At 49.6% G+C, this 12,979-nt stretch overlaps 1 protein-coding gene across 4 annotated transcripts in view; it reads right to left on the bottom strand.

Annotated features, from left to right (window-relative positions):
- The window catches only part of LOC135905598 (scoloptoxin SSD14-like), a 153,369-nt gene that overhangs the window by 3,471 nt on the left and 136,919 nt on the right, over window positions 1-12,979 (bottom strand). For all 4 annotated transcript variants that reach the window (XR_010565419.2, XM_065436547.2, XM_065436550.2 and 1 more), the window contains one exon: window positions 6,966-7,079. Coding sequence is in view for 3 of the 4 variants with exons in the window: in XM_065436547.2 (XP_065292619.2) it covers window positions 6,966-7,079 (114 nt within the window). In the remaining variant the exon portion in view is untranslated. The remainder of the gene's footprint in view (window positions 1-6,965; window positions 7,080-12,979) is intronic.

Here is a 12,979-nt window from a genome sequence, read left to right as displayed (position 1 = left end):
TATTTGGCACGTCCTTCTTTCCGAAAACGATTCGCGAGTGGAATCGGTTGCATCCTTCTAATTTATTGATTTGTTGTAATGATGATTTTTTTCTGAGTTAATTACCTGATTAGCTTATCTGTATTAATGCGTTAGCATTATTAGGATACTTCACGCGCTATCCGAAGGCTATCTATCTAAGTTTGTTTCCAACAGTTTCCCGCCTGCCTGGGTCACTGGGTAGCCCGTGGTCGAAAAACCAACCGTCGGACAAAGATGGGTCACTGAGTATGTGGTGATGTGCGCATATGTGCCGGGTTTCTAAAGACCTCTTCCACGTCGACATAGGTCAATGTAGATGGGGAACTGGTTAGGTACTGCTTTTCGAAGAAACTCTTTGACGCCGACTTGTAACACTGGGCATGCGCCTCCCTGACCTCGTCTTCAGTGAACCTCTTTGATGCCAACTTGTGTCGTAGAGCATGTGACATTCGGTGAGTGCCGCTTTTGAATAAAAGTCTTTGGCGTCAACTTGAGTATCTAGGTATATACCACAGGGAATGGGCCACTCTACAATGCTGAAAACGATCCCTTAAATTTATCCGATGCTGAGCGGAATCGAATCCATGTCAAAAGGGTTCCTGAAGGACATCAACCCGACGCTTTAGCAGGCTGTGCCACAAATGCACTAGGTATGCACTGCCGCTCTTCAATGATCTTCTTGCCAGCTTGGGCCACTGCATATGTGCCACTGAGTGTGCGACAAGCGAGAGAACAATCCTCAGCGTCCGCACGCACCAGCTCACCACGCTTCTCGTCTCGAAGGCCAGGCGTGGGCTTATCGCCAATGCCACTAGGTGGCGAAGCGTGTCCAATATGAAGCGCGAGAGCGGCACTCAGAGTGGACAGCTGAGCTAGTTGGGAAATCGACATTTCATGCATTTCACGCATAAGCGCGAGAGACGAGCCCGGTTGTCACATGACGTGTTTCTCAGCGTTCCCACGCATTGGTGCGCAATGCATTTCCGATGCCGCGCGCAGGCTTCACCGCGGCGGTGGCGCTAGATGGCGCCTGGTGTTCCTAGGGAAGCGTGAAAGAGGAGTACAGCTGCCGTACACGCCTCACACATAAATAGTTTTGGTGGTGGCAATGCAATGTTTTGCTATATTGATTCGATGATAAACGCATTGCCGTTGAACGTCATCGTGAGATGTGTAATCTGTGCGATTGTTCTATAGCTTACATTATTTCTTCTTGTGTGGAACACTGTCGTGCTGCCTAGTTTGATCATGTTCGCAGTATCCCAGTGATGTGCTTTTACCTGGGATACCCCCCCACCCCCACTGTAATGCCTCTTGGCGCTGTGTGTACACAATAGAAAGAACAAATGAATAAAAGGCAGCAGTCTCGCCCGAAAGGCGAGGTATGCATTCGGAGAGAAAATTAGTAGACAGCTGTACGAACTAACGATAGTAATTTTAAGGCCCGTATCAACTTCTAAACATTCCCTTACAAGTAGATTAACAAGCATAGTGCCATGCGCGCCCAAGCAAACATGAACACATCTCACTCGATCACCGCGCACACTCGGTGTCGAAACGCTGTAGAGTTAGTAGGAGCACCAGCATCAGCGAGTCAACTGATCTTCGTGTTTCTCGCTTAAACGTGAACTGAGCGGCCAGAACACAGCACAAACGAAGCTATCAGAAGTCGGCGCACCATGACTCTGCACCCATCGCAGGTCACTGTCAAAACAGGGTCCGCGTGGCCGCGTTCAGCTGCCACGTACGCAGGCTCCGCCAGAGTGGAAGCCCCCCGGTGCCTTGTGCTCTCTGGAACACCGCGCGCTTCCTCCACGCTCCCTCCCTTGCACGCGCGAGATCGAGCTACCTTCTTCGGCTCGCTCCCGCGGGCTTTCACTCGTGCCCACATCATACTGAGCGCCGCCATGATATTATCGCTCTTGTATTTTATACTAAAGACCATGGCGACGTTGACAACGACGACGGAAATGCGCCTAACGCGTCTATATAATTTCTATCGAAAAAAATTATCCTCGAACATGAACGCATCAGTCACGCCAAGAAACATGCAACCATGGCAGTGTTTACGGGCAATATTGCGATATACAAATCCGAATCCTGGTGAAACGAGAGCACCGAGTGTCGCCCGAAGAAGCAAAGAAGCGGAAAGCCAAAAGAAAACGTTAGCGCTGTGCAGTAAATAATCGCATGCATCAGTGTAAGGCAAAGACGTCCACGCACACGCCTCGAAAGTTTCGCGTTCTCGCTGTTTGCGGCACAGGCATAGGACCTGCGCAATTTTTTTTTGCAAACATTCATCCCTGCGCCTTCGTACCTTCCATAGGCAAGATGATAAAACAGCAGCAGACACAACGAAAGCGAGGCGAGTATAAGCTACTGCTTGTTTATCACGTGACGACGGCCCACGTCTATTTCATATTTTTGATCACTAGGCTAAAATACTGTCATGAGGCACTCCCTTTTAATTTTTTTTTCTTTCCTCCATGATGGGGACACTGCCTCCGCCGGCGCCATAGAGGTTTACCCCTCCACTGCAAGAATCTTGAACGTTTGCCAATAAAATTAGTCAGGGGTAGGAATACAGTAGTAAAAGGAAGTCGTTGCTTTAGTAATGTATTCGCAAAAAAGATTTCGAATTAAAAAATAAGCATTTAAGAAGAAGGTTTATTAAGAAGTTTCTACCGAAATACATCATATGGTGAAAATTGTTTTCATCGGCGACTACTGGAGCAATATTGAACGGGTTTGTTGCATTAAAATAAAATGAATCAATGCCGACTGTATAGCATACACTTTGATTTTAGGCCATCGTTTATCTTTTCAAATGTTATTAAATAGTGTAGACATCTGAATATAAAAAAGATCAAGCCTACGACCCTGTAGCTCGCAAATAAAGCACAATACCAACTCTCTAAACTGTATCTAAACGGCCGAAATTCACGCATTCAGCATCGGTCTGAAAAATGCCACTAAATTTTTGAGTCCGGCTTTTGCTAAACCCTGATAAACGCAGGAACAATTTTAATTAAACTATCAACTTAAATGGCGCATTTGTCTATAGGCTTTCGATGCGATGCACTTTGCAGTTTCGTAATCATGCAGTCGTCGGCATGCCGCCATCTTCACGCAACTGTGCTCAGTTCGTAGTCATCATGCCATGGTTGTCTAGCCGTCGTGGCACCATCGTGATAATTGCGTCGTCATTGTAGCATGGCCAGCCCATTGCCCTCAATACCGACTGCAATCGAACGCCTTGTAATGAGGTTAAGTGCAAGTGATAATTAGTCTAGCACCAGCGAACAGCAGGCGCTATCTTGCAGTCACCGCACGGGTAGTCGTCGTCTTCTTATAGCTGCCACCAGAAACACGAGACGCACCTGTTTCATTATACTGGCCCCGGTTGCGAAACGGCGTCACCCTGGCGACTCGAGGAGCCGACGCGATGAAAGTGTCGTAATATGGCTTGAGATGGCTAACATGCACTATCTCGCGACCCCGACAACGAAAGTCCGGCGATGGTGTGACGGCCTCAACGATATAGGTCACAGGTGAGGTGAAGTCGATGCTACGGTGCGGACCGTGGTACCGCGCAAATAGTTTACAATAAAGGCCGCGGGTGTGAGGCGGTATTCATGTCCAAATGAGAGAACCGGCAGGGAAGGTGGGCGTGACCTGATGACTGTCACGTCGTCTTTTTTGACGGTCCCGTTCCTCGATTGTCAATGAACGACCCAGCTGGCGAGATTTTCCAGCGTATTGGGCGACTCCTGAAATTGTAGTGCACTCAGATGCGTCAGGTCGGTAGGGCAGGATAGTATCCAGTGGCACGAAGACTCACGCCCATACAAGAAAAAAATGAAGCTGAAAAACTGCTGGCTACTTGCGTCGTAGTGTCATATGTGACTGTAACGAACGGGAGTTAAAAAATTAAATTTGGGGTTTGACGTGCCAAAACCACGATCCGATTATGAGGCACGCCGTAGTGGGGGACTTGGGAAATGACCACCTGGGGTTCTTTAACGTGGACTTAAATCTTAGTTCATGAGTGTTTCTCCATTTTGCCCCTATCTAAACGAGGCTGCCGTGAACGGGATTCGATCCCGCGACCTCGTGCTGAGCAGCCCAACACCATAGACACTAAGCAACCACGGCGGGTAACGAACGGGAGTATGGTGCCCCAACTGGCGTGGTCGGACGAGACCTAAATTCTCAATATGTCGACGAGGATTCGGTTGAACCGCTCCGTGAGGACAAACCAGTCGATTTCCGGTGAATAATTTTGCACGAGCGAAGAAAGGGTTGTATTGATTCTGGCAAGAAGACATGACCACAATCGCTGAGTAGTTCTCGAGGAGCACCGTGGCGAATGACGAAGTTGCGAAGAATGAACGTCGCAACCTCGCGTGCGGTCGCGGCGAGAAGTGTCGCGGTCTCGGCGTAGCGCGTCAGGTGATCGACGCCTGCACTAATCCAGCGTTTTCCACATCCACTGCATGAAATCGCACGAGAACGACACGTGATGACCAAGGGCTTTGAGGAAGCTGAATGACGACGCGCTGCAGCATGTCGTCCATTTGTTTCGTGATATAACTCTGCGCTCTTGTGCGGAAACGCGATACGCATGCTGTCGCAAGGTGGCATGAGAACCGGCGTCAATAGTATGAGACAGACTTGTCATGCGGCCCAAGCATGCTTTGTTGCAGTCGAACGAAAAAACGAACTTGTTAAGGACTATAAGAAGTTGGGTGTGATGAGGTGGCGCAATGTCTGCGTCGATGGCGCAGTCGAAAACTGCATAAGGTGGTGTTGGTGAGATAGAAGTTATGGCGTCAAGATGAAAACAGGTGGTGCATCGTGAAAGTCAAGATGCTAAATGCACGTGACAGCTTGTACAAAATTTAAAGTCTTGACCACGCAGTATGGTTAATGGATAGCGGTGCAGATTACATACGGGCAATGAAGCTGGTTCAGAAGTAACTGTGAGGAAGGTGGACGGGAGAAATAGGTCCTTGCCGTGAGCAAGCATGTCAGATGGCGTAAACGCCACAGTGGAGTCTGGCACAGCAGCACACGACAGGGTCACAAGCACCAACGCCTCCGTAGGTAGATTAGTATCAGCATCGACAAAGACTTTGCGAACACTGTGGTCGGCACCGACCGATGGTGTTCCTCATAGCGGCGAAAAGGCTAGTTGCGTGCGAGAGCAATCAACAGTGGCACTGTGAGGTGACGGGAAGCATGCGAGGGTGAGACCTTGAGAACGGGATGGCAACACAAAAAGCTTGATGATTTACGAAGCGTTTTGATTGACTACAGGGCCGGTGAATACAGCTGTAGAAAGAATGCGCTACGCGCTAGCAGCGCAGAGTGCAATGTCAGAGAGCGAGGTAGTGAATTTCTTTAGCTTACGAAAAAGATTTTCGTGGCTGACGGAAACGGCGGCCCGGTACCGACAAGAACTTGTGCGGTTGCTTTCTCAACCTGGACGCCAGTGACATTCTGCGGTGAGAACTGAGGTCTTAGGCAGTTGGATGAACTCTCGGTTCTTGCCTCGGAAACTGCTCTGACCAGTTTTCCTCGGCAGTAGGTGGCCGACTGCGCAAAGGTGACAGCGACTGTCGACGTGGAGAAGGAGAACGGCGACTGTCTGAACGGCGGTCGAGATCGGAGGGTCTCGGCGGCGAATCGGCGGCATCTGGGCCACGAATCTCCGCGGTATGTTGCGGCGCGTAGCGAAACTGGCCAAAGGCGCTATGGTTAGCCTACATGCTACGATGACAGAAGCGCGTAACGTGACCAGCGATTTCACAGTTGAAGCAAAAATGCCTGTTGTCTGTGCGCGCCACGTGTCGACTTGATTAGGGAAAAATATATGGGGTTTTACGTACCGAAATCACGCCGCACTGAGAACGCCGGAATAATCTCGACCACCAGGGATTCTTTAACGTGCGCCTAGCCTAAGTACACGGGTGTTTTCGCATTTCGCCCCCATTGAAAAGCGGTTGCCGTGGCCAGGATTTGATCCCGCGACCGCGTGCTTAGCAGCCCAAGACCATCGCTACTAAGGAATCATGGTGGGCCAAACTGGCGTTAAAGAGGCTGATCGCAAAGCAGCACGTACCCCGCAACACACGTTGGCGTTAAAGAGGCTCATTGAAAAGCGGCACATACCAAGCGTCACATGCTCAGTGACTCAAATTGGTACGCCAGTTTGTTTGGAACATGGTTCCCTCGGTACAGCAGCTCAATTTCCTGCCCGTTGTACTAGGGGCTCCCAAACTTTCCGGCCGTGTCGAAACTAACCTGCTTTCTCAGAGAACCGAATCTGCAAGTAGTGTCGAGCCTGCAAGCACGAGACTCCATGTGTCAAGTATACAGTTTCCCACCTGGACTTATTCTTCGATGTTCAGTCGCAAACGCAGCAAGATTTAGTTTTCTGTAACTAGACATCACTTTTTTAACTCACCCAGGTTCACACCCTGCTGTCATCACTTTGCAGAATACTTTATGATCACTACCTACCTCACTGTATCTGTGGTCATATCTTGCATAAATGTTTATTTTCTGCAGTTTTACAGCAATATCACATCCACAATCCATGTCACATTGACAACCCATTACCATGACCTTGACACTCTTTGTCCATAACTGGCCCTTGCGCCAAGACAATTCTATCATCATCATCATGTCAATTTATGTTCTGTTCAAAAGTGCGAGCTCACAAAGGTGCGTCAAGACGAAACCACCATGGCATCTATGTGCGGTCGCAGTGTTTCCTTTATTTTTGAGTGACATGCAAATGTCCCCGATTTTGAACAAAAGACCGCTGAAGTCAAGGTAGCGCCACCTGATCCAGGTTCCCTCCTCTCTTTATAGATCAGCCGCAATAATGCGCTCTATATGACACACACTGTATATATATATTTGAATGGTGTGCCCACCTGAGGAAACGATTCTTCCACCTCTAGGTCGGCTGGCAGCAATTGGTGGTGAACTCTTGGCTCATCGATGGCTTGCTTGATGTTCTTCCCTTGCCAGAGTGTGCGCATGGCAACCTATTAAGTATAGAAATGAAGCTTACTTTGAAACACATAGAAAGCATGTGTGTTCATATATCATAATTACATAGGTGTATACGTCTCATTTGAGGTTTTCTGATGGATATATTCCGTATATATAAATCTATCAAAGTAAAGCTGTTCAAATAAGACCTTCACGTGGAACAATAAAAACACAGTAAATTATTACTACTAAAGAGGAGCTCAAACAACCAATTCTATGGTTTCCTCGAGCGCGCATGGAAATTAGACAAGCATGACCAAATAATGGGCACAATACTTAATGATCAAGAAATTACATGTCGAAGCGATACAAACCAACATGAGCGTAGATCTAAGATACTACAATTCGTTGGAAGAGCACGTAACACCCCTGAAAATATTTTGACGGGCTGAGGAGAGACATATCTTATCTACAAGCCCACACTCAAGACTAGGAAAAATTTGCACCCTTTGAGTCATATCTTGCCGCGCACCAATAAGCGCCATCTGTCTTGTCCGCATTTCCCATCTTTAACGCAGCGAGCCCGGTACTTCCCAGTGACGAACAGCATGCGCGTTATCGGCATGATATAGCATTGCAGACAGGAAAGTAGCAAAATCTTCGTCAAGGAAAACTTCGATTGTAGAGTGTCACAGAGCGTATGCCCGCGCCCCTCTCGAGTGGGCCGCCATTGGCACCGCAGCCGCAACGCTGCTTGCACGGCGATGGGGGAGAGCGCTCCCCAGTGTACGCGAGCCCGCCCGACGGGTTGGTCACGTGGTGAGCGTGAGGAAGGAGGAGGCCGCTCGGCGAGCCCGGAGAGCGGTTTGGAAGACGGAGCAGCATGGTCGTGCAGCGGGAGACAGCTGAAGATGTGGTCGGCAGGCTGAAACCTTCAGGCCGAAATCTTCGCCGTTTGATCGACAGACGGTGCAAGTCCGTCAAGATCTTCGGCAGCGAGGTACCAGCAGCCCGATGCTCTTCAGATCGCGATCTCGGCAAACACGCCACAGATAAGCCTCGTGTTCCAGCCGGGGTTTTGTTCGGTTCAATGGAACGCAGAGCTGGAACCGGTGGTGGCGCACCCTTGGTTGGTCGAGCTGCCCCGCGGACGGCTTTGGTGCTCTCCGTGGTTGTATGCCTTGGCCTTTTTTGAACCGAGGCAGTCCGAGGGTCAGTCAGGCTTGAGTCCTGTTAGCCCAACATGGCTGTTTGTGTGTTGAGTGCAGTAACTCTGTCTTGCAGCACCACAACAGCCCCCTTGTCCGGGAAGGACCGTTCGCCCGAACCAAAGCCGCCCGCCCAGTCAAACCGGGCTGAGGGAGGGAACCGGGGTCAATATATCGAATGATGCTGGGTTGATGAGTACACAAAAGCTCATGAACGCGGCGCCTTCAAATGTGCCAAGTCGGCTTCCCATCTGACAACGGTTCCAGACCGCTCTCGGAACTTTCCGCCGGACTGTATTTTTTTAATTGCGTTTATTCTTTCGTTTATTTATTCATCGCGTGTTGATTCTTGTATGTTCTGTTAGTGTAGTGTTTGCCATGTTTATTGTCGCGTGTGTTTTTCATGTGTGTCGCGTATTTTTTGTTTTTTCGCGAGTCTTAAGAGCTCCCACGTGGTGGGCTTAGGGTCGCGCGAGTGGCGTCAGGGCGTGCGTTGTGCGACCCGCACGCCTTCCGCTAACGGGGCCCCACTGCTTGTAATTTGTATGTTCTTTTTTCCAGTACGTCTCGCGCGTGATATTATTTTATTAAATTGAATGTGTGTGTTGTACGTCGCCCTCCGTCTCATGCCTCTGGTTCACGGTCGATCAGGCGTGGACCTTATCGCGGGTCAGCAGTCGAACCCTCAATAAACACACGCGGGGTGGGTTTGTTGTCGCCCCATCCCCTCCGGTTCGGAGAGTGTGAATTGCTCACCACCAATCTTTGACAACTGGCGTCCGCACGACAGAACTCGCTGACCGCCATCTTCCGTGACCACGAGGCGTAGCGGGCGGAACAGACGCGTATCGCGGAGAGCGGGAGCAGGCCCAGATATGGCTGATGGACTGCTAGAGGAATTGGAGCGCATTGTGGCCGTCGGGAGGCACATGGGCCTTGAGGTACCAGCGCTCCGGGAGTATTTGCGTGACATGCGCTCCAATGAAGTGGCGGACCGTCGCGAGCGCAGGAAAGCGCGAGAGCTGCGACAACGCGAGGCGGATGAGTGCGATGCGGCACGGTCTGCCCAGTGCGTCCTCGAGTTGGAGAGGGAAATTGCGCTGTTGCGCGCGAGGGAGGGCCGTGTCGAGAGCATTCGCAACACAGAGTGCCTGCCGGGCTCGACCACCGCCGCTGACCAACCTCATCCCTCTGGAGTGGGCCTTGCTCAGGTTTGTGCCCAGCTTGAGTCCTCAAGCTTGAGAGTCCTCAGCTTGAGGGTAGTAAATGGGATATAATAGGGCTCAGTGAGGTTAGGAAGACAAAAGAAGCATATACAGTGCTAAAAAGCGGGCACGTACTGTGCTACCGGGGCTTAGCTGAGAGACGAGAACTAGGAGTCGTATTCCTGATTAATAAGGAAATAGCTGGTAACATACAGGAATTCTATAGCATTAACGAGAGGGTAGCAGGTCTTGTTGTGAAACTTAATAAGAGGTACAAATTGAAGGTGGTACACGTCTATGCCCCTACATGCAGTCATGATGACCAGGAAGTCGAAAGCTTTTATGAAGACGTGGAATTGGCGATGAGTAAAGTCAAAACAAAATACACTATACTGATGGGCGACTTCAATGCCAGGGTAGGCAAGAAGCAGGCTGGAGACAAGTCAGTGGGGGAATATGGCATAGGCTCTAGGAATAGCAGAGGAGAGTTATTAGTAGAGTTTGCAGAACAGAATAATATGCGGATAATGAATACCTTTTTCCGCAAGCGGGTTAGCCGAAAGTGGACGTGGAGGAGCCCGAATGGTGAGACTAGAAATGAAATCGACTTCATACTCTGCGTGAACCCTGGCATCATACAAGATGTAGACGTGCTCGGCAAGGTACGCTGCAGTGACCATAGGATTGGAAGAAATCGACTTAGCCTAGACTTGAGGAGGCAACGGAAGAAACTGATACACAAGAAGCCAATCAATGAGTTAGCGGTAAGAGGAAAACAAGAGGAATTCAGCATCAAGCTACAGAACAGGTATTCGGCTTTAACTCAGGAAGAGGACCTTATGTTCGAGCAATGAACGACAATCTCATGGGCATAATTAAGGAGTGCGCAATAGAAGTCGGTGGTAACGCCGTTAGACAGGAAACCAGTAAGCTATCGCAGGAGACAAAAGATCTGATCAAGAAACGCCAATGTATGAAAGCCTCTAACCCTACAGCTAGAATAGCACTGGCAGAACTTTCTAAATTAATCAACAAGCGTAAGACAGCGGACATCAGGAACTATAATACGGATAGAATTGAACAAGCTTTCAGGAACGGAGGAAGCCTAAAAACAGTGAAGAAACTAGGAATAGACAAGAATCAGATGTGTGCGTTGAGAGACAAAGCCGGCAATATCGTTACTAATATGGATGAGATAGTTCAAGTGGCTGAGGAGTTCTACAGTGATTTATATAGTACCAGTGGCACCCACGATGATCGTGGAAGCGAAAATAGCCTAGAGGAATTCGAAATCCCGCAGGTAACGCCAGAAGTAAAGAAAGCCTTAGGAGCTACGCAAAGGGGGAAGGCAGCTGGGGAGGATCAGGTAACAGCAGATTTGTTGAAGGATGGTGGTCAGATTCTTCTAGAGGAACTGGCCACCCTGTATACGCAATGCCTCATTACCTCGAGCGTACCGAAACCTTGGAAGAACGCTAACATAATCCTAATCCATAAGAAAGGGGACGCCAAAGACTTGAAAAATTATAGACCGATCAGCTTACTGTCCGTGGCCTACAAAGTATTTACTAAGGTAATCGCAAATAGAATCAGGAACACCTTAGACTTCTGTCAACCAAAGTACCAGGCAGGATTTCGTAAAAACTACTCAACAATAGGCCATATTCACACTATCAATCAGGTGATAGAACAATGTGCAGAATATAACCAACCCTTATATATAGCTTTCATTGATTACGAGAAAGCGTTTGATTCAGTCGAAACCTCAGCAGTCATGGGGGCATTACGGAATCAGGGTGTAGATGAGCCAAATGTAAAAATACTGGAAGATATCTATAGCGGCTCGACAGCCACCGTAGTCCTCCACAAAGAAAGCAACAAAATCCCAATAAAGAACGGCGTCATACAGGGAGTTCCTATCTCTCCAATGCTATTCATCGCATGTTTACAGGAGGTATTCAGAGACCTGGAGTGGGAAGAATGGGGGATAAAAGTTGATGGAGAATACCTTAGCAACTTGCGATTCGCTGATGATATTGCCTTGCTTAGCAACTCAGGAGACCAATTGCAATGCATGCTCACTGACCTGGAGAGGCAAAGCAGAAGGGTAGGTCTGAAAATTAATTTGCAGAAAACTAAAGTAATGTTTAACAGTCTCGGAAGAGAACAGCAGTTTACGATAGGTAGCGAGGCACTGGAAGTGGCAAGGGAATACATCTACTTAGGGCAGGTAGTGACCACGGATCCGGATCATGAGACTGAAATAACCAGAAGAATAAGAATGGGCTGGGGTGCGTTTGGCAGGCATTCTCAAATCATGAACAGCAGGTTGCCACTATCCCTCAAAAGGAAAGTGTATAACAGCTGTGTGTTACCAGTACTCACATATGGGGCAGAAACCTGGAGGCTTACGAAAAGGGTTCTGCTGAAATTGAGGACGACGCAACGAGCTATGGAAAGAAGAATGATCGGTATAACGTTAAGAGATAAGAAAAGAGCAGATTGGGTGAAGCAACAAACGCGGGTAAATGACATCTTAGCTGAAATAAAGAAAAAGAAATGGACATGGGCCGGACATGTAATGAGGAGGGGAGATAACCGATGGTCATTCAGGGTTACGGACTGGATTCCAAGGGAAGGGAAGCGTAGCAGGGGGCGGCAGAAAGTTAGGTGGGCGGATGACATTAAGACGTTTGCAGGGACAACATGGCCACAATTAGTACATGACCGGGCTAGTTGGAGAAGTATGGGAGAGGCCTTTGCCCTGCAGTGGGCGTAACTAGGCTGATGGTGATGATGATGAGTCCTCAATCGCGCCTCAGCTCTCGGGCGCCAGGGCCTTCGAAGCGAACGAGAGGCCGGTGCTCCGAGAATCAGGGGGTGTGGCGGGTAACGATGGTCAGAGGCCGGCCACGAAAAACGTCAGCTGCCGCGCAGGCAAACTGTGCCATCGCAGGCCGAGAGAGGCGGCGAAGTGTGTGGCGCGGCGGAGGCTGGCGGGTTGCCGCACACCACGGAAGTACGAGGTACAGACTGCTGGCAGATTGCAGAGGGTGACGAAGAGGCCGCGCAATATGGCGCAGAGGTCACGGAGGCGTCGACAGAGTTTGGCGGTCGCGGAGCGTTGCTCGTCGCCGCGAAAGAGAGCGCGAGCGATATATTCGTTGCGGCAGGTGCCGCTAAGCCGCGCACTTCGTGGCACCCGGTTGGTCAGGCGCTACGTGTGGGTGAGGACCGGGCAAGGTTCAGTTCACCCCAATCACCGAGCCAAAAGCAGGCAACCGGGGCGCGAGGTGACATATCGCTGTGGAGCGGGTAGCGCGTCTCGCCACCTTTGCGTCGGGAAAGCTCCGGGGACGGCAGAAATGCGACCCCAGTGAGTACGACTGAAAAGAAGCAGGTATTGAGAAGGGAAGCCGGCACGGCATCGATAATTTAGTTTTGTTAATAGTGCCACGCTACAATTTTTTTTTCACTGCGTTTGTTGTTTGGTTTTCCTGCCCGTCAATACACTGATCTCTGATATTTTTGTTTGTTTTC

The sequence above is a fragment of the Dermacentor albipictus genome, chromosome 1, assembly GCF_038994185.2.
Source record: "Dermacentor albipictus isolate Rhodes 1998 colony chromosome 1, USDA_Dalb.pri_finalv2, whole genome shotgun sequence".
Taxonomy (NCBI): Eukaryota; Metazoa; Arthropoda; class Arachnida; order Ixodida; family Ixodidae; genus Dermacentor; species Dermacentor albipictus.
The sequence above is the reverse complement of the archived record's forward strand: the minus strand, read 5'-3'. Positions and strand labels throughout refer to the sequence as shown.